Source organism: Fistularia commersonii, chromosome 17 (genome assembly GCF_037954325.1).
Source record: "Fistularia commersonii isolate RoL2024-O1a breed Wild chromosome 17, RoL_Fcom_v1.0, whole genome shotgun sequence".
NCBI lineage: Eukaryota > Metazoa > Chordata > Actinopteri > Syngnathiformes > Fistulariidae > Fistularia > Fistularia commersonii.
The window spans coordinates 10415733-10442045 of NC_141300.1; the positions used below are offsets into that span (position 1 = coordinate 10415733).

General features: G+C 38.8%; 2 protein-coding genes across 2 annotated transcripts; one reads left to right on the forward strand and one right to left on the reverse strand.

The window, feature by feature from the left end:
- Positions 1-666: 666 nt before the first annotated feature.
- Positions 667-11667, reverse strand: LOC147225078 (aminopeptidase N-like). Its single transcript, XM_086163170.1, has 21 exons — positions 11376-11667; positions 10764-11070; positions 9613-9755; positions 9382-9518; positions 8625-8751; positions 8302-8456; positions 7572-7685; positions 7340-7483; positions 7168-7233; positions 6165-6230; positions 5901-6070; positions 5346-5422; positions 4826-4959; positions 4632-4687; positions 4323-4470; positions 4136-4227; positions 3589-3696; positions 3232-3399; positions 3007-3147; positions 2113-2194; positions 667-1549 (listed from the first exon to the last, which is right to left on the reverse strand). Exons 1-21 carry the CDS (start codon positions 11665-11667, stop codon positions 1382-1384), a joined length of 2895 nt encoding a protein of 964 aa, XP_086019296.1. The 3' UTR covers positions 667-1381.
- A 5718-nt stretch (positions 11668-17385) lies between these two features.
- Positions 17386-23147, forward strand: dnaaf4 (dynein axonemal assembly factor 4). Its single transcript, XM_086163592.1, has 9 exons — positions 17386-17508; positions 18254-18401; positions 18908-19041; positions 19129-19330; positions 19749-19894; positions 20074-20183; positions 20278-20431; positions 22405-22510; positions 22632-23147. The coding sequence occupies exons 1-9, from the start codon at positions 17386-17388 to the stop codon at positions 22745-22747; spliced, it is 1239 nt and encodes a 412-aa protein (XP_086019718.1). The 3' UTR covers positions 22748-23147.
- The last annotated feature ends 3166 nt before the right edge of the window (positions 23148-26313 follow it).

Here is a 26313-nt window from a genome sequence, read left to right on the forward strand (position 1 = left end):
GGTGGAGCTGCAGAGCCCAGGGAAAAGCCATGGGGAGAATGTGTTTCATCCACACAGAAAGGTCCAAAATCGGATGGAACCAGAAACCTTCTTACTGCAAGCTGGAAGCATTAAAAACATTTGTGACAGAATGGGTCGCTCTCAGGTGCTCATCATCATAAACAACATTATAATTATCATCATCACCATCACTGTGATTAATTCAGATCAACTGTAACCTAAAATTTGAGGAGATTTTGGTCAAATTAAAACCAATGCCTCAAGTCATTGTATTTCAATACAGCCTTTAACGGACAGCTTATTTTGTTTAATTATGATTCATTAAAATGATGTTAAAAATCACATTTTATTTCGGGCTACATGTAGAAAATGCTTGTGTATGTGTGGATGCAAGAGTACAGACAACAATCTAAGAGGTAATAAAAATATATAACCTAGACCTGCCCAAAAACCTGGCAGTTATACTCGTAAATTCCCCATAGGTCATTAGAACTGATGAAGCCTCTTGGATGAGGGGGGGAAAGGTCTTCAAGTGAAGAAATTCAAGTCCAGTGGCCAAGACAAGAAGATTTCAACAAGAATTCACCATGATTTGAGTGACTGAGAATCTCCAAAGACAATACAAATGTTTATTTTATTTTCAAAATGAATTCAAAGAATAGCCTGTCCCCGAAAAAGCAACAAATTCATCTGTGCGAGTAGAGAATGTCTGTTCTTATGCTGGTTTAATTCTTCAGGCTAGTAATTCATTACATGATTGTTGGAAAAGCCAAAAAGCAAATAATACAGCATATTGGAATAATAAATAAGAGTAAGGGTGAAATACCAAACATGTTTGAACCAATTTGCCTTGACAGAAAGATTTGAAATACCCTTAAAATGACAAACAGTTACACATGTGGAAAATTTACATCCTGGACCTGAAATATTTCATATAAAATTAAAAAAAAAAAAGCACCAGGCATTATTGATATGCAGTAAATGGAAAAATGTCTATGTGAAATACATTGCGCTTAATATACAAAAATGATTTTCTAACTTCATAATGAAATAGAAATGTTGAAAAAGTCAAACATACATTACAAATAAATGGCACAACACGTGCAACTTTTATTTATATAATTCCCTCTCAGTATCTGCCTCTGTTGAAGCTCTCCTGAATATGACGTACTGTCACTTCATGCTAGGAGTGAAAGCAATGCCCCCAAACCTTAAATCAGTGTATATGTACTTCCATTAGTATTTCCTTCTAATTTTGTCCATCAATATTAAACTGAGTCACGCACACAGTCTGTAACACACAGTCAATTCAGTTCTACGTGTCAACTTCTGTATTCAACCTGTTGTTGCCATGGAAATCAAATTGCATTTGACAGCTCAGTCAAGGCTTTACGGGCTCCTTCAGATTGTCATTGAACCATTTCAAAACGCTGGCCTCATTTTCCTCGATCCACTTCTTGTTGGCCCTTGTCCTCTCGAAGGCCTGATCCAGAGCCAGGGTTCCTGAGCCAAAACCGACATGGGCGTTGTCTTCCTTGAAATTCTTCAGCTGTGGGAAAACATTTGAGGAGTCATATTAAGGAACCATTTGAGACAAAAACATGAATGATAAAACACAAAGATGGTTCAAAGAGTCAGTCTCAGATAACAGTTGGCCTAGGACAGGGGTGGGCAAATTACGGCCCGCGGGCCGATTTTGGCCCTCGCGAGTTTCCAGTGCGGCCGGCGAGCTCTTTTACTACGAATATCAGCAAAATTTTATCTTAGTCAATATTCATTATGCACTTTATTCTCATCATTAAAATATTATTTTCTTTGGTGTTTCAACATTGTTGATTCAAAATGAATGAATTTAAAGTAAAAAATTAATGTTTTTTTTAATTTTGATGGTATGGTATAAAGCGAAAGTTTTGATTATTACGGCCCGCTGTCTTAATATACTATCTCCATACGACCCGCGGATAAAAATGTTTGCCCACCTCTGGCCTAGGACCTGGGCTGGGGCCCAAATAAGGACCAAGACCAAGGATTAGACCCCAGCATAAGACCTGAATCATTTGTAAAATTAGGAATCTAAATGTAATCCGAAACAACCACTGAAGAATATCTGACCTGTTCAAGCTCAAAGTCTGTGGAGAAGCGTTTCGTGACTCCATTGATGAGGTTGGAGAAGGAGAAGGATCCACCACCATACCTAAAGATCCAAAGGAAAACATACTCAGCAAGCTGAATTCAGTGTTCATGCACTGTTACATGTAGTAGGTTGATACACGGCATCGGGCCCAGTTTGATAGAAACACGCTGTGAAGGTCATGAGAATGACCCCAGTTTTGAAAAACCTGAAATATTTTAAGTCACAGTAACTCAAATAAACAATAAATTTAATTCAATATAATCCCAATATCAAGCAATATCAAGAAAAGTAATTAAATATTTTGCTAACAGGCATAGCAAAAGCTTTTATAAGATTGCTCAACTATCTCGGTTAGGTCTGTAGACTTTATCTCAATTCATATTGTGACTTTTGAGTCCATTAACTCATTTATCTTAAAATTGTCACCTTCATTTCTCTTTAAGGAACATTTTTCATTCAGTGATACTACTAGTGACTATTGAAGACAAAGGTATTCTTACGTTGTGAGTAAAGGATCTGATGACCTCATTGGTAACTGTTGGCCCAACATGTTGTTGTTCACAATAAAACTTTAAGCACTTTGAAATGCTGCCACTATGTCCAGAGTTACAGTCCAACATGGTGCGATTCTGAGTCGAGACTAAAGGTCAGCAGGACAATTTTATTAATCCGACCATTTTGAGTCAATAAAGTTGTCACCCCAGCCAGCCCCATGTTGGATATTCTATTGTTTCAATGAACCTCTGTTCACTGTTATCAGGAAAACAGATTTTCTGCTTTTTCAGAATAACGACCCTTATTTTGACTTCACACACACCAGGTGGAAACACAATGATATTAGCGGTTACAAGAAAAGAAATGGTTGTACTTACTGATTGAAAATGTACGACCAGTGAGCCCTGACAAAGTCCCAGGCTAGAGGCTGACCGACCACATTGCTTGCAATGTAGACAATGGTCGAAGTGGCGTCCTGCTTTCTGATCACATTTGGCTGCAGGGTGTATTCCAGGTACCTGAAAAAGTCGACAGCTCAGTGTTGTGTCATAGCACCCTCTTAGGTGATATTGATAATAATAAGAGGGTTGTGATGTGAGTACCTGTTGAGTAACCAGGGTTGCTTTGTGCACGCAAGAGCATAACGCAGTTTCTCAGCTTCACTCGCAATGGTGGCATTAAGGAACTCGCCCAAGGCGAATTCCCATTCCTTGACGCCCCCTGCGGCTATAGCGTTGCAGTAAACCGTGGACCGCAGGTTTGCGTGAATGCTGGAGACACAGGAAATGAAAGTCAATGAAAGTCATGTCGGGGACGATTCTTTTTATGGCTTGTGAAAAAAAAAAAACTTGTTCTTGGCATGAAAGAACCAGATGAAGCAGAAAGTTTGATAATCCGTGAAGATCGTCTGACATAGGAAGAAAGAAAAAATGAAAGAGTGTGTTGACTGATGCACTCACGTATTGTTTTTCGTATTCATCCACTGCTCAAACAATGATTTGGTCAGATTCAGGCATTTTTCATGGCCCGTCCTGCAGGCCAGACTGATGGCATTCACCTGATTGTATCTGAAGAGAGAAGGACAGTTGAGAAGAGGCAAAGCTTCCTAAAACACCTTACATTTCATATTCTAGGTTGTTCTTCAACAAAAACAGAAATCGCTTCAGGAGCCTTGAGGAGGTGTTCATCGTTACCATCACATTTAAAAGGTGTATTATCGTTTATAGAAAAGAAGGACTTTTAAAGACTAATAATCTTAAGTTGCCTTTCAGATTTTCAATCAAGAAATGTGAGGAAAAGCGTTGTGTGCACAAGATGTGTTTCTTAAATACGATTTTGATAAGATATTCTAGGTGAAATAATGTCAGATAATGAAAGTCAATGGAAGTGTTAATATTCAGGATGCTGGTTAAGATTTGATACACATCCTTTCTCATCAATGTAGTGTTTACAATTTTTTCTATTTCTTGAAAATTATTAATTGATCACTATTGTCTCTTTACTCACTGGTCCAGGTGTCCATTGGGCACCTTCTCCAAGTTGCCAGTCATGTTCTCATAATACTGAAACAAATCTTTCACCTGCTTATTCAAATACGCCTAAAACACAAAAAATACAAGAAAGACCATTTGAAGCATTAGGATAAGAGGATATATGTTTGAAAATCATTGATTTTACATGTTAGAAATCCCACCTGCATGGGACCGTAAACCCTGCTGCGGTCAAACATGAGGTAGAAGTAGTCCAGGTTATTCAAGGCTGACTCCCAGGGCATGTAGTCCCTCTCCTCGTTCAGGTACAAGGTGGTTTTTAGAGCATTAACTGTTGGAATGATCTTTGCCCTTCAGGATAATGACAAGTAAAAACTGTTAACCAAGCCAAAGCGTTTGCATACCTGGGTGATGATTGCAAATTTTATTATACAACCAAATTCATCGCAGAGACGAAAACCCCAAACATCATTCATTCCCTTCATGATGATGATATGTTAAGTAGGACTTACCTGGCCAGGTTGAAGGCGTCGTCCACCAACTGAGCTCTGTTGATCACCGGAATTTGCTTTGTGAGAGAAATAAAGAGCAAACGTGTCACTGGGGGTGATGATGGACAATATTGATTATAGATATTAGGTAATAGATCGATACATATAAAATCCACTAATAGAAATATCCTGACAAGTACAGTCACCCGACCCACCGTATGGTTGGTGCTCAGAACATGGAGGAGTCGATCCCAGTTGGCCTGGTCGTAGTTCACCCTGTAGTAGCCCACCATGTGGAAGTTAGCAAGCACCCATTCCTGTCCTGTGGCCTTCATCGCGGGTATGATTTCTACAGAAAGAGTGGGAGTCATTATTTTTAACAATACATAATTACTCAGTGGGATGATGATTCTAGTTCGATCCATAGCCCCGTATGAAGTGAAATACCTTTATTGTCACGTTCAGTTATACATACAGCACAACATAGTGAAATTTAACCACCCCATTTAAACCCATGAGCAGAAGGTAGCTAATGAACAGTGGCATGGGAGCACTTAGGGGTTCAGTGTCTCGCTCAACAACATTTCGACTGGCAAGGAAGAACGCAGTAATTGAACTAGGAATGTTTGGTTCCAAGGAAAACCACGCAAACGCCCTGAGTCACCCCATCCCATGGATTAGTTGTTGTTAGCTGGATAAAGTCCCAACCCTCTTAATGGAGTTCATGTACATCACCTGATTTTGTCTCCAGCCACTCTATACTCTGGTTCTTTCCATTCTTCATCCATTTTATTGGGACGATCCACTGGTAGCTGTAAACACAATTAAATGTATCAATAATTTCAAGACATTTCACTTTCACTGGTTGACAAATTACCTTTTTATCTCTTCAAATTTCATACCAATATAATATTGCTTTACCCTTTCACTTGGTCACGTGGCTGGTTTCTATTGGTTCAATGGTTGAATTGCAAACACGCAAAAGAATGTCAAATTAACCAATACCAATATAATACTGTTATAATTTTTTGGAATTGTTGTAAAATAATTAGAAATAGCCTGTTGCAATAGACATTGACTGTGTATTTTCTTAAAAATAAAAAAGGTTAATATCCCTTTTGACTATTTGTTGACTTAGATATATATCTTATTGGTTGCATTTTAAGTAATTACAAGTAAAATGAATGTTCACCTAAACAACATAAATGAAAAGCTTGCAATAGGGGTTGACAAAACCCCAGGATGGGGGTTGGGTGATACAAATCATACAAATCATTATACAATACATACTTAAAGGGAGATGGAGCCACAACATCTGAGTCCAGATCCAGGAGAAAGTGCTTCTGGGATACATTTCCATTTGCTGTGTTAATCGTGACCAAAGGAAAGCCCATCTGCAGCACCCAGGTGTTCATGATTTCATGGATGGAGGAGGGAAGATTGACACTCTTATTGGCAGCCTGTTGTTGCAAACAGAGAAGACAACGATGTGAGAGCAGAGCGGTTTTGCTTGTTGGGGAGGGTTTTCAGATGTTCTTCGGTGAAATGGCTTACCACTTGCAGATGGTCCCAAAGCTGCGTGTAGACTGTGTTTTTGTATGCAAATTCAGTCAGGTAGGTCTGCAGGGCAAACAGACACAAATAGAGAGAATGGATTACACGATTTGCACTTTTGCTAACACTTGTTTACTGGATAACTGTTGTCACTAGTGTCCACTCCACCAGGTCTGCACTTATTTGTTTGAATTTTCGTCCACAAACAACACATATATTCTATATCCTCAAGATGGACTTATGCATGAAAAACGATGGAATTTGAAAGGATGGAAGTAAGTGGCATATTTTTAAACTGAATCGTCATTGCGATGATCATTTTGGACAGCACTTTGGGCAACATGTCAGGACTGAAGAGCCAAAAAAGAACAAGAAAACAAAGCTAGCAATCTAGCAACTCAAAAACTCTTTTGTTAAACTGGTTAATGCGGTTCCAAAGCACTTTACAGTCAATCGCATTTACACACAAACAGAGCGGCAGAGCTACCACACAAGACGCTAACCAGGCCATCGAGTAAATGGGGCTTCAGTATCGTGCCCAAGGACATTTCATGATGCAGACAGGAGGAGCCAGGGATCGAACAGCCAATCATCCGATTGGAGGGATGCCCACCGTCCCCACTGAGCTACAGCAGCCCCCATAAAATGGTAAATTAATCAGAAAAATCCCCCCGTACAAAATTAATCTGGAAGCCAAACAATGAAAGCATGTTTTGGTTTGTATTTGTATATAAAAATAGAAAAAAATATATATATATATCCTGAATAAACATTGGCGACTTGCTCCTCTAACCTTTTTGTCTGCCTCTACAGTTGTGCAACTCCCATGCCCCACCCCCCATCCAGCCATCTCTGAACCCCCAATATATCACACTTCAGAATCAAAATCAGAATAGCTTTAATCGCCAAGTAATTTTTCAACTCCATGGAATTTGGTTTGGTTAGCGGTGTTAAACAGATAACATGCAACAGTCATTTAACATCAATGTCATCAACAACTTACTTGGAGTCCTGCAGTGAAGACTTCTTCGGTCAGGAAATCAGACAGCATTCTCAAAACAGACGCTCCCTGGGGTTGAGCAGATAGAATGACTTAAGAACAGACGAGTGACCGAAGCTGGTACAGAGTGATCTTGAAGCCCAGTGGGAAATTTGACTTAGAGTGGGTAAATCACCTTGCTGTATGAAATGGCGTCAAACAGCTCACTGATCTGTTCCGGCCTTTGGATGTCCTCCTCCTTAGAGGACAGAGGGTGAGAAGACGCCAAGGCATCTACGGCAAAAACCCTGTGGATGTCGTTGAGCACGATAAGGTCTTTCTATTGAAAGAAACAAGAGTTAGTCCAACACCGCTCATTGCACATGATGCTGAAGACAAAGGCCAAGAGGTTGAAGGGTAATCCTTACCACTCCCCAAGTCTTTTCAGCGTGGTCCGCTCCCAAATATTCAACGTAGGAGGCAAAGCCTTCATTCAGCCACAGATCATTCCACCATTGAAGCGTCACTAGATTTCCAAACCACTGAAAGGAAAGGCAGAAAGTTTTAAGAAGGGAACCACTTGATAAAATTGGTCTTCTCACCGATCAGGATCCCATGAATTAGTAAATAAAAAAGGATGGTCGAGAAGACTTAAGACTAGATCTGGACCTGAAAGATACAAAGATCTGTGATCAAACTACCCGTTTTAGCAAGACTGAAGCTTTAAAGTGCAGGGTTCACCAATGTCCCACTTTTATTAAATCAACCTGAACAGTTGTGTGGTGATTCTAACAAACTCTAACTTTAAGTCCGTTCATTCATTCATTATCTTCATCACAATATCCTACAGTCAGGGCTGTATGGGGCTAGTACCTATCCCAACTATCATTGGACCAGTCAAACACAGAACCACATATAGAGACAAACAACCATTCACTCTGCCACACATGCATCTGCGCAATTTAGAGTCTCCAGTCAACCTACTGCATGTTTTTGGAAACTGAACAAGCCAGAGGAAACCCATGCAGACAGGGGGAGAACATGGAGACTCCACACAGAAAGGTCAGACTCCAAGCTGGGACCTTTTTCGCTAATTCATATGAATTCATATGAACCACTCCATTAAAGCATTTTCCAGCCAGAGTGTTAAAAACTCACCATGTGAGCCAGTTCATGAGAAATGATGGTAGCGACCCGCTCCTTGTTGGAATTGGATGAATAAACTTTGTCATACAGCAGAGCCGTCTCTCTGTAAGTGATAAGACCCCAGTTCTCCATGGCACCAGCATTGAAGTCCGGCAGGGCAATCTGATCTATAGAAAAAAAAAGATGGATCAAAGATGAGGTTTGTTGATGACCTTTACACATACCTAACTTGTTTTTATTATGTTTTGTGATTCTTGAGAACATCACTATCTATGACATCAAAAATGATTTGCAGGAGCAGAGTGGCTGCTTGTCATCAAGGGTGGCTTACTCACCAGATTTGGGCAGAGGATAAGGGGAATTGTAATACTTCTCGAAAAACTCGAGAATCATTCCAGTTTTCTCCAGTGCATAATCCCCTTGGTTGGCGTCCATAGCGGACTTCCGAGCAAAGACTCGGATCTGAGCCCAGATAAGACGAGCATAAACACACACACACACAAAATGAAAGCACAGCGTTATAATGTGCATTTGCTTCAGATTCAAAATCAATAATTGGAAACTGGGAGAGAGAAAAATCTTAGGGACAAATCAGATTTACAGCTTGATGGTAAGTCTTCAAACAGACTGTCAACTATAAACAGCTGTTACCATAAATCCATCTTTGTAGATACTGGAATTAATTATAGTGAATTCTTGTTAGTAAACGAGAACAAAAACAAAGGAGATATTTTTTGAATTCTCATTATTCATTCATTACTATTTCTTTTCAAGAAAGCTTCAAAGCTGTTTAATTGTTTTTCTGCCAACTATCATCAACCAAAAGTAACTGTCGATATTTATGATATATTGGTGCAGGTTCTGAAATGACTGATACAACACTGGTCCACAGCTTCATGCAGTACAATACCATCCGATTTCGTTATATTTAAACTGAAATCCTATATCCCTTCGTCAAATATCTCATCTCATTAAATTACTAAATCTGTCACTTGTAAGATTACGTGGCTATTGCTATGGCAGTAACACATGAAAAACAAAATTAAACCCAATTAGAAAGTCTTGAAAGTCATGAAATATGGGGTTACTGACCAAAGTCCCATTCACGGTACTATTGATGGATTCAAATTCACTGACAATAAACGCCAATAGATACGTGGACATTTTCTTTGTCGGCTCAAAAACAGTTCTTCGAACATTTTTGCCGTCGATGACCTCGTCTGTTGAGTCTGCGGAAGAAAATAGAATACAAACTCTTGTATCACATTTTCAAAATTAAACACTTTCTGTGCGTTCCAGTCGGTTTGTATTGGAAAAACAAACCTTTTTCTGCTCCGTTAGAAAGGGCCTTGGTTGTTCTGTCATGGATCAGAGTTATGTGGAAAATGGCTTTCATAGCCGGCTCATCAAAACAAGGGAAAGCCTTCCTGGCATCTGTTGGCTGCATTTGGGTGGTGGCAACATACCTGAAAGAAAAATATGCATCTGTTAGTACACCTGCAAAGGCACTTAAACATTTGTGTTTGTTCACTTCTATAGCACTGAGACTATACATAACTGATGTTGCAAATGATAAAACATGATTATTCTTTATTGCCCCTATGGCAACACCATCTATAAAATTTTCCCTACGTCAACTCCCAATGATATAGGATAATATGTGTTGATTTTTTCAGCCACACCTCATTTTTACAAAAATTGTTCTAAATTCTTATTTTTATGTATAAGTTATAATTGATGAAAAAACATATGTCCAAAATGTCCAAAAGGCCAGAGTCTAAATGAAATCAGGCTGGGGCCATTCTTCAGGAATCTAACTGTAACTATGACATAAGACCATTATTTGTATGAAGTGATGTTTGGACTCCACATTTGAGCCATCCTGGAGGCTGACTGATGTTTTTGCCCTCCAAGGCGGAGTTCAAGTTAACTTACAAGGAATGGGACTTGATTTTGCATCTGATTTTGAGTTCTGAGATTGGAGTTGGTGTCAACACTTAGGTGAAGTTTCAAACTTCAACTGTCCAGATTGGGTTGATTCACAAGCCGAGGAATGTAAAACCAGAGTCAGTCTTGAGATGGTATCGTACACTAAGTAGGTCCCCATCCCTGTACTTAAGTAAAGTTTTAGCTCGTGCAATTTGGTTAGGACTCGAGTTTGTTCTCTGGATTTGGCTCCTGCACACTCAGGTCTCATTCAAGTCTGAATAGTCCATGCTCGAGTCTAAGGTGAGTCAAAATAAAAAATAAAAAATAAAAAAAAAGCAACAACTTTGAATCTGTCTAAACAAATAGAAATCTCAAGGCAATTCTGAAACGTCTGTGATTGATTATGATTCATAATACTTAAGTCAGACTTGAGTCAGCATTTTGGGGTTTGATTCTAAACCATTCAAGTCCAAGTCTTCCGTGCTGACGTTCGTGAAATTCCGTCATTCATCATTGTTATTGTAATTATATCAATTGGCACATACTTTTTTTGGTTCCCTTCCATGTATTCACTTCTGTAGAAGCCTCCCAGATCGTCGGCCAGTTCTCCGGTGAAGCTGGTGTGAAGACGGTACTTGTGGCCTTTCTTCAGTTTACCATGCAGCTGCAGAACCAAGTACTGAGTCTTATACTCCAACCTAGACAACTTGATGGAAGGGGCCTTGTGTGCACTATCCACTGCTTCAAGCATCGCCAAGTCATTCTCTCCATACTTGGTGTGGTTCAGCTTGTTGGAGTGGATGAGGATCAGATCGGTTTCCTCAACACAGTCAAACTCCACCATGGACTCACCTGGAACAAACAAGAAGAATCTTTCAATGTCAAGCCTGATATTCCTAGAACATGCTAAATACATATTTAAAAAACCCTTTAAATCTTTGAATTCTTTAATTTTGGAACATTGAGAATTGTTTTCCTTATACATATATTTATGTTCTCAAATTGTATAAATTAAGTGTACAGTCATCCCCTGGACTTTTGTAGACAGTAGTTCAATTTGCCTGATGGAGGCCATGAAAATTCATGGAATAATTTCTTGCATTTCAAGCTTTAGGTTTTTTTTGTTGTATGTAATTAATCAAAAATCAAAATTTCACCTGTAAAAATGAAGAGTCCACTTGTCGGATCTTCAATGAGTCGAGGCCACAGTGTGACATTATAGTAGATCGGTACCAGAGCCTTTGGCAGTCGATATTTGTCCCAAGGCTCATTGGACTGGGCAGGAGTGGTGACAGGGGGCTTGGATGTTGTTTCCTCGAGTATTTCGTCATTTTTAGCTTTTTCCTGTGAGTAGACCACGCTAAGAGCAATGATGGTGGCCACAGCTCCTGCTCCCAGCACAATGGCCACCACTCCCACAGCTTTACTGACATAGAAGCCTTTAGCCATGTTGCCTGTCTGTGCTGAAGTCCCCGCACTCAAACAGTGGAAGTGAGGCAGGGAGATGAACCACTATATGTAGCCAGTCATTGAGGCTGGTGATACATTAACAGTCCCGCTGTAAATTTCCAGCCAACCTTGTAAAGACAACTACTGTCACTGTTTGCCACCAAGGTCAATACCTGAGATCAGCTATTTTTCTGGTATTTGAATCCCTATCGTTAACATTACTTGGGTTGGAAGATGCCTTTTCTTTTGTGCAACAGACACTCCACCTTTGATACAACATATTTTAAAATTCATCCATTCATCTTCTGCCTCTTGTCCATAATCTCATTACATTAATTTAATATTTAGTGTTCTGTGTTTCCCAAAAGATATTTCTTACACTTCCTCTGTGTTCGGTCTGTTTGTTTGATCCTTTGTATGTGCAACTGTTTGCTTCAGTTACAAGTTTTTCTTTTCACATTTCAAGAAAATCCCCCGCAGACTCCCTACTTAAAAATTGTTTGACAATGTTAATAATATTTGGTAGATTTAGGGGTTATTTCTTGCCAGTTTTCAGAGAAACATCGGCACAACTTCTTTCGAATAGTTGGAAAAATAATCACAAAAAGTACCGAAGTACCATCAGCTTTTCTTATTTATAGATTTAAATTTTTTTGGCTGAATTATAATCATCTCCCCCTTTGTCTGCATGTGGGGAGAAAAATAACATTATGATGAGAATGTTGGGCAGCTGCGTCAGGCTTAAAATTGTATTTGCGCAATCCAGAAAAAAATCCCTCATATGTTACTCTGTAGTTATACTTCAACAGGAGTTTTTTCCATTGTTTCATCTTGTGATATTTTATGGATGCTGTAAACAGCAGTTATTATTGTTCCCACAATGACTCATGAAACATTAAGTACCCAGTGCTTCAAAAGCCCTCCTGAGTCACATTGCGAAATTATCCCATCCAAGACCACGTTATACATTTGGGCTACACCAACATTCAATAGACACCGGATGGACAGAGACACATATTCACCTTTAACTGGATTTAACTTCTACTTAAATGCAAATATGAACACCTTAGTTAGCATAACCAAACTGCCAGCAGACAGGTACTGCTTACTGATAGAAAGTAAGGTTTTTGGGGGGGGGCGTGGATTTCACTGGTCTAGTCATATTGTGATGAAGTTGTTAGAAAGTGTTAGAATGAAGTGAAACTCGCTGAGTGCTGAGCTGCTGAGCTGCTGAGCTGCTGAGCTGCTGATAAGTTTAGCTTTCATTGAGAGTATTTAAATCAATGGCTTTGTCTTTACGGTATCAGAACTGGGAAGAGGGGTTTGGTGATGAAGGATTAGGGATTATTACGGCTTGATGTCCATTCTTATGAACTCTGATTGACTGTTTAATCAAAACACGTTGTTATGCCGGAGGTGTAAATAAGGTGTAAAAATACACAACTTACAATGCAAAAAGGTGTGTGAACTTTAATTCCACTCTCACGTTTCTTGAAAATATTTAACATGGCTAGGTGTTGGAAAATTGGGATAAAGTTTAGCGCCATTCTAATTTTCCACACAGCTGTTGGCAGAAAGAACTGGATAAGATACGATGAGATATGATAAGATAACCCTTTATCAGTCCCACAATGGGGGAAAATTGTAGTCAGAGCACCATAAGTGGGCAGGCAAGGAAATAAAGAAACATGCTGAGTCATAACAAAAAATGAATTAGCAAAAACCCAATATGTGTAACAATATATATACAGAGAGAGAAAAGATTATGGGATAAAAATCTGCAACTATTCTGATATACTGTTGAAGGCTAGATGAGTATTTGTGTGAGCATATTTGTTTCATCTCATTCAACTGTCTGCCACCAACTCCACTCCACTGTATGAGGGGCATGAGTTAACCAGAAGGCCCTTCCTCCTCTTTCTGAGAGTTCCTGGCGGATAGGTTAGAAGGTTAACCACAGTTCAGCTTTCCAATTCAATCCACTTCCTCTGATAGGACAAAAGTGTATGGAATACATAAAGATGCTACAAAGCTCTGGTGTAAATGCCCTCTAATCTGACAATGACATTCTCATGCTGCCAAGAATAGTATTTCCATTATTCAGTTACTGGTAGTCTTATAAGTTGCTTCTCAGGCCAGTAGTATATATATGAGTAAAATATAATCCCAATGCTCTACCATTTCAATGACCCTAAATGTAGGATATGGAGTAGATAACAAATGAATGAAAGAACATTTTAAGACACAAAGACTGTAAAATGTTAACTTGGCTATTGTGATTCTATCGCTGGCCTTGCTTTTATCTTGCCTCTTCTTGCTGGCTGATTGCGTAGCCGAAGGTGATAAATCATGATAAAATTAATCTACTGGGTATGACAAAGCAAAATGTTCAATTGGATGTTCTGGAGGGTTACATTATGACATGCAAAGATTTTGACTTGGTATCTGATGGTTACTTTTGGAGAAATGGATGCAAAGTGGAGGAAGCATTAATACACCATGTGCCCTCACCAAATTTATAATTTTTATTTCATTAAATTATCAGCAGTTTTAAAAGAATTTAAAAAAAGAAGAGTGACTTGCCTGAGAGTATATTTTGAAGATATAGAAATAATCACCTGATTTTATATTATTAAATTTGTGTACTGTGTTTCAATTTAACTGAATTTTAACTGAAAGAAAAAAGATGCAGGCATACATGATTCAGTTAAATTATAATTATTATTATTAGTTGTAGTACTCTAAACAAGAATGTTATATGTAAGCCGAAAAAATTAACTTTTTGCACCCAATTAGTTGTTTATCATGTGTATTTTGTCTACTGCTTTAATTACAATCATCTGAATTCAGGAATCCGGTGACAACAGCAGTTAACGTCATAAATGTCAATGAAGCGCTTCACTTGTATATCCATAAAACAGAACTAACGGCACCAAGAGTCAGGTTAAGGATAAAAACAAACCTTTGATTAAAATGAAATATACATACAGTGAATATCAACATATTTATCCTCATTAAATATTGTACAAATATCTTGTTGTGTGTTAACATTTGCAGCTTTAGAAAACTGGATTTTTATTATTCAACAACTCAATCTCAACACAGCCCAGTCTCAAAGTAAACTGTCTGGACTGTCACACAAATTATATCCATAATCAGACGCTGATATATACATTGACATGGCAACCTACATTCAACCAAACATCATCAGAAAAAAAAAGTTGGTATGGAACCGAGACTAGATAAAACAAGCTGATCAGATGATTTAAGAGGTATCAATGTTTTTGTACATTTTACATAAGCAGCACTTCACGGAGATGGGTTTATCAGTTGAAGATATCAGCTGATAAGGATTGCCAGTTCTGGCACTGACACGGAGATAATCCGCCTAGGGGGGGACATCAGACTGACATCAAAGATCTGCTCAAGTTACAAGTAAAAGAAACTCAACAGATGTTTTGAATGACGGTGATTTTCTCATTTTCAAGAAAAATCTCAGGAAATATATGCGTCAGCTACTCCTTTTCACCCAAACACTTTTTCCTCCAAATGATGGGACAGAAAACATAAAAGATGAATAAAAGAAGACAAAACTAGAATAGAAAAATAGAATTCCTCATAACACAGGCTCTGTTATACTATTAAGATGAATTATGATTGTTTCCTTTTTTTGACTTGCCAAATAAACCAAAAATTTACAATACATGATACACATTTCCACCAAATTTCAGAACACATTGTACCGTACTTTCCGTCACACAGTAATGTCAATTAGTGAAATTGTATGACTGACTGATAAAAGCATCATCCTTGTACATTTGAGCAGATGCAATTACTTTTTGAAGAATGTAAATCAAACTTTATTTTCTTCGTACTGAAAAGTTGTTCAGTGCATGTATGATATCTTATTAGCAGGAAATACTTGAACATTTGTGTTCAGTGGATGGATATAACTACCCATCATTAAATGTAATTAAAAATGGCAACCCTTTATTAATTTTTGGTTCCAAATAGTGACATCATTTTACCCGATGGCACTTTCACAGGATAACAGTGTTCATATGACGGTTGTCTTTGAAGGTTCTAAATAAAAAATCCCCGGGAGTCATCCTGTGGAGACCCTCACTCTCAACACAAATGGAACATCACTGTTAATCTGACTGCTGTTTATCTAAGTGATGTAAATCCTCCTCCTCCTCACATACAAACACACACACACAGAAAACAATGACTTTGAAAGACCCTAAGAATTTGCTTTGCTGTGCTTTACACTGTGAAAACAGATTAATAACCCAGTCCCAGACACCTCAATAAAACCCTGTTATCACTGTGCCGGAAATGCAATATACCACAGAAGAGTTTGCAAGCTGGTCATATCACAGTTCACTCCATGTGCTCCAATCTCTCCATAAAGATAAACCTTAGTGGATATCACAGCTTTGCTTTCAGGAAAAAGATGCTGAGAAGATATAAAGTCTGTAATCTCCACCTGATTAGAAGAGTTACGAGGTGTCGTACTCTTCGCAGAGTATTGTACAAGGTATAACACTACTATAAAATACAGTGCAGCTTTAGAAAACAGTTGAGACGGAGCAGAATCTCAAAGGTCATGGTATAATGTTGTTTTGCATTTTTCATTTCCTTGCAAATGAGTGGAGCCCCCATGACTATAAAACCTAAACTTTTTCTATGAGCACTAAGTATGTTTTGCAGACGCCCTTATTTGGAGATATTGGATTAATTTTACTGCAGGAAAATTACACAAAGTTAACGAAACATTTATTTTTGCTCTGGTTAGGCCCCCAGTATGCCAATATGATGTCCCATCATGATCTTGATTAGGACACAAAATTGAAATTCCAAATCAGTACCACTGAAGGTTGTGATGACTACTAATTTTTATTTTTTCAAACGTACACACCAATGAACCATTCATGCATTTGTTTGACAGAAATATTTTTCAGATTCTCTTCTTAGAGGCATTGGACTTGCAAACACATTTCAGGTTTTATTTGTCATATACACGTCAACAATGGAATGGAATGTTTTGGACAAGACAAACTAGTCAACTCACTATCCACAATACAGACCCAATAAATGTAAAATAAAAACATGAACAACATTGTACAACTATTCAAACAATGGACTTGTCTAACAAAGAACCATGAGAAGCTGCCAAAGGTCATCATAGCTGCAAAGGATTCTAGGGTTCAGCCAGCCAACCCCCCTACCAAATGCTACATTATTATTATCATCATCATCATCAATATTTGGAAGAAAATAAAATACAGTAAAAAAAAAAATAGCGAGCAGATTTTTTTTCATTTATGTTATTTACTTGTTCGTTCGTGATTGATATGCAGCAGCTACTTTTCTGCATTTTAACGTCTTGTTTTAGAGTCCACCTCAAGGACAGCTAGAAGTTCTTTCCCTGTTTCCCTTTTAATTGAAACAGCACCCCCCTCTGGCTGTTTCCATGAAAAGGGAGCCAAACCATGAAAAAATACATGACAAATGCTAAATTTAATAACAAATAAACTCGCCGGGGTTACACAAGTATTAAGTTCGGCTCTAGCTTGGAAAACCGTTTAGCTAGCAACCCCCGCAACATCAAAGAGCGCAGCTCTTTGGTAACCATAGCGACGGGACGCGATTACTCAGAGTTCCTGAAGTCCGGGGTGAATTTCATAGGTTTTAGAGGTGTGAATGGTGTCGTAGATGCCTGTAATTGTGACAGATTACACATGGACGCAGACGGAGTCAACGGTTTACATAAACGTACCTCTGAGAGGGGCCAAAGCCGGGAAGCCGGATGTTCTGTCGACAGACGAGTACCTGAAGGTAACCGGACATCCCAGCGTTGGTCGGGACAGCCGTCCAGACTCACCTGCGGAGCCTCGTCCTGTCAGTTATATCTTTATAAATACTCAGAAAAGTACACAGATCCGTAACTTCAGATCCGTAATTTTGCTATTCTCATTCTTCATTGTTTACAATGTTTTCAGGTTAAGGCATGTTGTTTTTTTGCTGAAGTCTCGCGATAACTGGCAACAACCCTTCGCAATGATAGCTTCATTATAGAACTTAAGTAACTAAAAAAATTTCACATTTTTCCACTTTATTTTTTTGTTTATTAATTTCTGATTGCTGATGTTCACTTACTGGTTTGTTATAGAATTCATTGAAAATGATCTTATGATTTCAGCCAAATTAGTAAACTGGTTATTCTTTCCATATCTCAATGTTTTATGTTTATTTTCCCTTAAATTACTCGGCCTCATTGATTCTCAGTGGGATGAACTTTTAAAGTAGATTTCTTCTTTTTTTCTTAATTGCCCCGAACAGCAAGTTGATTGCCAACAGGGAAACTTGAATCTACTTTAAGAACCATGAATACAGTTTTTCTTGTGAGACTGATATTCGGATCAGAATTAGAGATTGGTTTTTAAATTGATGTGAGTGGCAGATAAGACCCTTGTAACTACAAGAAGATATTTCAAGGATAAAGTTAGTTATGACATCACATGTCATTTGAACAGTAGCCTGCTCACTAACTGAAGTGGCATACTTTGTCCTCCCTGCAAAGGTGAATTTCCCGCCTTTTCTTTTCGAGGCCTTCTTAAGCGAACCCATAGATGAAGACCGAAGCACAGCTAAGATTGGTGAAGGAGTGCTGACCCTGAGTCTACCAAAGAGGACCAACAAGCTGTGGGATAATCTGATGCTAAGTACAAGTGAGAGGTTTTCTCCTACTGACCAGTTCAGGGGCCTAGAGTTTACCAACACCTTTTAAATCTAAGACCTTAAACCTATTGAAATCCTTGTAAAAGTAAAGACCATTTCAGTTTGAGATTATCTGATGGCATGAGCATTATTTGTATTCAATCACATACTTCATGCTAATTTTCGGTGTTTTTGCTTGTTTATTTGTTTGTTTTGTTTTATTTTTTTATTTTTTATATTTTTTTGGGGGGGCACGATGGGTCATTATATCTTGCCATGATTAAGAAAGTGGAAAATCAACATCTAAAGGCTTGTTTTTCACAGCCTGAATAAAAAAATATCACATTCATGAGGGATATTGCAATAATAAAGGCTGCATGTTCTTTTTTTTCAGAATCATTGCTAAAATTGCAATTTTTCCTCTGGTCTGAAATTACCATTTACCTGATCTCTGAGAGTGTTTTAAGACTCACCCAGATATTCACAAGGTGACAGAGCTTTCATGGCACTCTTTCAGAGGATAAAGCAGAGTTGAAGGAGATCAGAGAGCGGGCTCTGTTGAAATACCAGGAAAAGCTTGCTGCAGACTCCAAAGCCAAGGCAGAGAAGCGATGCAAGGAGAAGAAATATGCTCTGAAGACAATGATGAAGGTCAGATACTCAATCATCTAAATACTATTCACATCAATTAGTGAAGGGTTACTCGCGAGATGCTCATACATTTGTATTTCTTCTCAGATTGAAAGTGATGAGAGAGAGAGAATCCAAAAGTTGAAGGATGACATACGGGAGAGGACCACTGCCGAACTGCAAGCATGGCAAAGGAAGCAGAGGGAGAAAGCTGAGGAGGAAGAACGAGTCAAAAGTCAAACTGCCAAAACCAACAAACTTGAAGAAAAGAATATGAACGGAGTATCTGGTGGGAGAAATGTCAAAGTTGGTGCGTGGATTTCAGCAGGAGCAAAGTGCCTTGTACAAGAAGATAGATGTCATCATTTCTCTGTGCTGCATCACAGAGCATACACAGTTAGCTTAGCACGATGAATGGTTGTCTATGATTTGTGTTAGCCTACCAAATACACAATCCAACCCACATCTAGGATTTTCATTTCTATACACATTTAAAGTGACTTCTCCCCTGTCACAGGACAGAGCAATGTTCACAATATATCTTTTGATGATTTTTGACAGAGCTAGGCTATCACTGCTATCACTTGCCATCACTGTACGAAGCTAACTAGCAGAGTATGCATCAGTAGCTCCCTACAGAGGAAACAACAGCACCTGTTTCTCATCTTACTTTACTTTCCCATAATGTTGACTTGTCCTTTTAACCATATATTCATGCGCACATGCAGTCAAAAGATGCAGCACTAAAGCAGAGAGCAAGAAAAAACAAGTTGATATCCCAGCTCCAAGAGCCTGCGGAAATATCCAGGTCTCTTTCACTCCTCGGGTTTTCCCGACGGCCCTCAGGGAATCGCGAGTGGCTGAGGAGGAAGAGGTGAGCACCAGTTTTATCCAAAATAAAAAACATCCCAAAGTGGAGCTGTCAACTCAAGCATGGTAGATTTTTTTTTTCTTTTTTTTTTTTTTTTAATGTGTTGACATTATATTTCATCAAAAGTGTCCAGCACTTGTTCCGATGTGGCACTGAGGTAAAATCTATGTGTCTCCTACCAGTGGCTAAAGAAACAAGCAGAAGCCAGGCGGGCAGTGAACGCAGACTTTGAAGAACTGAAGGATTTGAAAGAGGAGGAGAGGAACCCTGATTGGTTGAAGGAGAAAGGAGAGTAAGTGATACCTATCGGGATTTTAAAACCATCATTGACAGACTCTTGTTTCATGCCAATGAAATCACCTGATAAGGACTTTACTTTCCACCAGCAAATGTTTTACTTCTGGGAACTACCTTGGCGCACTGAATGCTTACAACCTGGCCATCAGACTCAACAGGCACATCCCAGCACTGTATTCCAACAGGGCGGCATGTCATCTGAAGTTAAGAAACCTCCACAAGGCCATCGAGGATTCCTCCAAGGTGTGCTTCACACTTTATGTTAAAAATAAACTGCATCATATGATATTCGATTGCTGCAGTACCCAAGATAGCAGTTCCAGGACCGGTTATGGGTCTTTCAGGTCTGTGCAACATCGCCATAGAATCAATCATGAGGCATTTTTAGGAGCTCTTGCGGCTGTGTCAAGATCACAGTCCAATAGCATCATGATATATACTACTCTGGTATGTTTTAATGCAGTGGTGGCATTTTTTTCTTATTTATTTATTCCTCTCAAAACTTCTCAAAAGGAAAACATTTTGGGGCACAAAGAGAGTCTCATTTGCCTGAAAATGCTTCCAACTTCCCTTCCAACTTTTTAGCAACCAGCTGTGTTGCAGGGAGCAGTAGTGTTGTGTAGTCAAAAATAAACCCACTCATCTTTAAAATTACTAATAGCATCCCTCCTTCCCTCCCGCACTTTGAACTCTTCAAAGTTCCATCAAGATAGAGTTCAGGCATCAGATGATCTGATTGTCCTTCAAGGTTATGTATGGTGATTTGCATAATAGGTGCACCATACTTATTTTCAGATCTGATGAGTCACATTCAGCAGTTCATGTCATTGCGGCTGGACTGCGTGACTGTTAATGATAAACGGCCAAATGTGTCACACATTATCCAGGGAGATTTGAGTGCTGCCAAATCTGTTATGTCCTATCAGCAAAGGCCGAAAATGCTAAAATGAATCATCGATAGATAGGACATGAGAGAAACACGCACACACACATAGATGTACATGTGTGACAGCTTTGTGAATATGGATTTTTCAGCTGGCCCAAGAGGGATTTAAAGGGTTAAATTTGATCAATAGCAGGAGAATTTCACAACTGACTAACTGAGATTTTGACAAACATTGCGAGGAATGTGGTTTTCACTAGACAGGAACCGGGATTAGAGATTATAATCAAAACAACAGTACCTACAGAAGTCAAGCTAACGTAGTGGACGTAAATGGCAGTATGTCTTTCTGATGTCTGGAAAACCATAAAGTAACTGAGTGGCTGCTGTGAACATATTCAGAACAAGTGTTAAGTGGAGGATCAAGCAAGACAAACTGACCCACTGGAATTCCAATAAAAGCACGATGAATAGCCCAACCCCTTATAGATTTCCTCCCCCTCCTAACAGATAGATGCATATTACTCCAAAGCTAGAAGACTCCGGCCCAGAGGAACTGGTCTGCATCGTGAAACTGCAGTAATACTTAAATCTTTTTATCAGGCAGTCTGAATAAGAGCAAAAAGGTGACTGTCACTTCCATCATACTGGTAAATGTGGCTACGGTTGCCAAGAAAGAGGTGTGTAGTTGCTTGTATTTGTGATCACACAGGACAGATCATCAATATATTAATCAATAAATGTAATAGAAATGTGTATAATGTATTATACTTGGGGTTCAGGACTGCAGATCATTAATATAATTCATAATTTATCATCTTAAAGAGAAATACGTCTGTTTGGAAATCCCTCGAGAAAAGTGACAGCAGTATTATTGAATGGTTTCTACTGAAAATGTTTAGAATCTACAAAAAAAAGTTATTTTCTTATATTTTGCAAGTAATATCCGTATTTTTCATAAAATAATTGCAATTAGTTTCAAAGATTTGGATCCTTCATCTGTCAGGCTTCTATTACAGTGTTTTTTTTCTTGTCTCGGCTGCTAACGTAGAATTCTAAAGACCAATATCATTAGTGAATAAAAGGTCATTTGGCCTGAACTTACTTATTTTTATTGTACCTTTAAGTACCTCAAAGTTTATTCACACTTCTAGAGTTCCGTCTGGTCTCCCAGACACTTCCATTTTCCAGTATTTAATTTTGATAAAAGTTGCGATTTCATTCTTGATCATTAAATTACTTAAGTTCCATACTGGAATAAAAACAGCAGTTAAACTATTGTGTTATTTTTTTCTCTCAAATTCTCAGTGGAATGATTGCGTTTTCTCTGCAGGCCCTTGAACTGATGACTCCAGCCATTTCTGCCAATGCGGCTGCGCGGGCCAGAGCCCATGTCCGCCGGGGATCCGCTTTCTGCCAGTTGCAGCTCTACGTTGAAGGTCTGAACGTACAAACATAAGAGTTTTGACAGTTTTTCAGGAATGAGCGCTTGAATGCCTCACAGCAACGTCCGTATCCGCCAAAACACACACCTGTGTAACTTAACATGTGTTCTCACAGGATTGCAAGATTACCAGGCTGCACTGAAGATCAGCCCCGACGATGAAACCCTGCGGGCAGACACACACAGGATCAGGGAAATGGTGCAGGGCACTGCAGCAGAGACCGGGAAATAGTCTCTGCTTTTATTATTTATGTTCCCCAAGGAGCCCGGGCCCACACGTTTGCAAAATGACCCTGAGATTCATGATTTCCATATTCGTCTGGTTCGATTCCTACTTCTATTATAGGGAAATGATGTTTACTATTTTGTTCCTGCCCCGCACACATTTCTTGGCGGAAGTCCATTTGGCCAGAAGTCATCAGTATCCCCAGTTTCAGCGAAGGAAAGATGTAATGATAAACAATAATAATGTAGAGTCACAAATGTTGGGGTTTATGCTAATGCTTGTTTTCTGTGTTATTTTGGGGTTGCTGGGGATGATGTGTGTGCGGTTTGGGGTGCAATGAATTCTGGGACTTTTTACCTGGAATTGAGCAGGAACAGTTAGTTGTATTGCAGGCTTGTGTGTTGTGTTGCCCATTAAACAGACATTTTACAGTCACCCGGGTGCTTTCCCTGGCTTAAACGCTACAATAGTAAACCTTGATAGGGATGGGGGAAATCTGATTTTTTTGTTTTTTGAAGTGGTTCCTTGAGGTGAATTAGAGGATTGAGACTGCTGCGCAAACGCATACACGCACCCACCCACACACACACACACACACACACACACACACACACACACACACACACACACACTCACACACACACACACACAAACGCACACGCACACAGAGCTGGTAGTGAATCAACATGAACGATGGAACCACAGTAATGGTCTTTGGTGCTGCCATTGTCACAACCAGACAGTAACGGTATCAATTACTATGGGCATTACGAGCATGGACACACACACACACACACACACACACACACACACACATGCACACACGCACACACACACACACACACTGAGGAAGCTCCTTCAGTTAAAGGGTGATTTCATGGCCAAGCAGGGGAGGGTTGATGTGAAAACCCCTGCCTCCCCAGGTCCAGGTGCTTCTATGGTCTAGTGCTCGTCAAAAGTCGAATGCTGTACATTCTGTAAAACAGGAAAGAGGAAAACTGTCACTGTTCATCAGGAATTAAAAAAGGAAGAATAACTAAAGCTTTTGCAATGTTTTTGATATAACGGTCCAAACTACTCAAGCAGGGAAAGGCCGGAGGCCTCTCAGTGGGAACGCGGCGCCACCGTGTGGACAAATTTTGCACAAGCCAAAATCCAATATTTGAATTTTATTTTGTATCAGGAGGGTTTTATTGTTTTTCTCTTTTTTTCTAAAGTGTTTCATCCTTTATGGTATAATTTTATTTCTTTTTATATCATTTTCTATATCATATATTTTTTATTTTTATATCAAGTTTGTGATGTTGGGTTTGGCTACTACCAGTACAAATGCATTTGGAAAAGTTAGAGGAAATAGATGTGTTTTTGTGTTTTTCATCATATTTCAAATATGACAGATATCCTTTTTTTGGTGACGATTATTTCAAGAGCAGCAATGAAAAAGACCATTTGCAGTAAGGTTTCATGTAACTTGTTTTAAATAGCAATAAATCATTTTCTATTATCATTTTATTTCCATTGTTTATAATGCCCTATTTGCAGTTAGGCGTACTATAAATTTACTGTAAAACACCTGCCTAATGTGAATCTTTTGTCATACTTGTAGTAGTTAGTAGTAGTAGTAGTCGTTATAGTAGTAGTTAGAGTAGTGGTAGCAGTAGAAGTGGTACTTGTTGCTGCTATTGGTGATGATTTTGATCATGATGACCATATTGATGAATATCCAGCATGTAAATCAAATGTTAATTGATAATTTAATACAATGGTATTTGAAATTTTCCTCATTTATGTAATCTCAAGAGTTCATCTGAAAAACATTTACCTCTTTCAAAATGAATGAACAATAGATAAGAGGTAAAGTTATGGTGTAATAAATGTCGTGAATCTAAATAGTCCTGCATCTAAACCTGTCTCTGTGATTTAAGTAGACCTTGTAGTTCAGTCTGATGACGGTTTCACACCAAAGCTCCTTTGTAAGCGTTCAGAAATCTCTTCCAACTTACCCAGAGTTCCGACAACACGACTCTGAAAGCACTCGGGAGACCGGAGCCACAGAGTGAAGTTACTGAACAAAAGAATCCATCTGGACTCATGCACACATAGAAATTCAGATCACATACACATCCAAGAGAGATACCTCAAGAAACCAAGTCTCTTATTTTGAAGGGAACACGACAACATACCGTACCGTAAATTTAAAAGTGTTTTTCTGTTTAGGAATTGGTCATGAATGATTTAATGCTTTCATATATTGAGCAATACTTTTTTGCCGTTAGGAGTGTAAAGACTTGCCGTTAACATGATATATGATTTGATTATGGACAAAATACTATTATTGATGTTTGATAAATGTCACATTATTTGTCTGACTGCTGGTGGTACTTTTTCACTTCCTAGGATCTGTAATAATGGTAATAATAAGATTTCTGTTTTGGGTTACCCTGTGACGGACTTAGGGTAACACCACAACCCAGCCTCCCAATCAAAATTAGCCATTGATAATAATGATAGTAATAATAATGATGATGATAATAATAATAATAATAATAGTCAAAAATTATCAGAAGAATTTAATTTGAATTTTGTTTTATCATGAGTTATTATAAAATTGGCTTCAGTCATTACATTTTAGATGCTGACGTTTATTTTATTAAATGATTCAAAAAAAACTTCAATTGGTTCAAATAAGGTTAAGACAGTTAGCCAAATGTTGAATTATTAGTAATTAGCAGTAAATTAGTATTAGAATTAGTAGTAAAAGCCGCTATTACCTTGTCGGTATTTACCGCGAAGCATTTTTTGTTGGCTTGAACATTTCCTGACCGACCTCCCTGTTTTAAGGGCTCGTCCTGCAGAATTTTGAGAACGATTATTTCAGCCTGAGAGGGTTTAGAAAATTGCCACTTCTCTTTGTAAACAGATTTTCCGCGAAGCCGCCTTTCACGAGGCAAATCGTCCATTTTGCTTTGAAACTGAAGTACAAATTGAGGTCAAGCGATCAGCTCGAGGTCGCGGTTACAGAACCGCTGCTTGTTCTGATCCTGCTGTCTAAACCTCCTGGAATGCCTTTTCTATGACATAATCTTATAACTTATTAAAAGTATGCCACTTATTTTGATTTTTTTTCTTTCAATCTAAGCGGATCCAATCCCTCCAAAGATCTGAGTGCAACGGTGAAGTAGCACTTGAAGACCTCGACCACACACCCTGCCCTCTGTCAGCAGATACAATTGAAATCTATAAACACCCTACAAAGCTGCTTTTCTTTCTGTTCTTTTTTCCGATACTACCCATTTTGCTTTTTTTTTTGCTTTAATCTCCTAATCAAATGTGCGGAAAGCTTCCTGAAGAATTAGGAATGGTTGAAATTGGGCACTGAGAGAATGGGGTCATTAAGAAGCCGTGATTTGCAGCGGCGCCTCATTGTGGCGAGCCAGGTTCGAATGAATGGCGGTGTGTGAATTACTTTTCCAAGCGTTTGAAAAGACAAACACCGTCCCCGTGTTCGGAGGGACTCAAGGTGTTATTACAAAAGATTAATGCGAGGCCCTGGAATTGGAACAAACTGAGGT

What these genes read in the sequence shown, in the direction of transcription:
- LOC147225078 (XM_086163170.1), bottom strand. Translation starts at nt 11,667, where the DNA reads ATGGCTAAAGGCTTCTATGTCAGTAAAGCTGTGGGAGTGGTGGCCATT. An exon ending in GTGGCTGGAGACAAAATCAG is followed by an intron (nt 4,960 to 5,345) that starts GTGATGTACATG and finishes CTCTTTCTGTAG; the next exon opens with AAATCATACCCGCGATGAAG. An exon ending in CAGACTTTGAGCTTGAACAG is followed by an intron (nt 1,550 to 2,112) that starts GTCAGATATTCT and finishes GTTTTCCCACAG; the next exon opens with CTGAAGAATTTCAAGGAAGA.
- dnaaf4 (XM_086163592.1), top strand. Translation starts at nt 17,386, where the DNA reads ATGCCTGTAATTGTGACAGATTACACATGGACGCAGACGGAGTCAACG. An exon ending in CCATCGAGGATTCCTCCAAG is followed by an intron (nt 20,432 to 22,404) that starts GTGTGCTTCACA and finishes TTTTCTCTGCAG; the next exon opens with GCCCTTGAACTGATGACTCC. An exon ending in GTTGCAGCTCTACGTTGAAG is followed by an intron (nt 22,511 to 22,631) that starts GTCTGAACGTAC and finishes GTGTTCTCACAG; the next exon opens with GATTGCAAGATTACCAGGCT.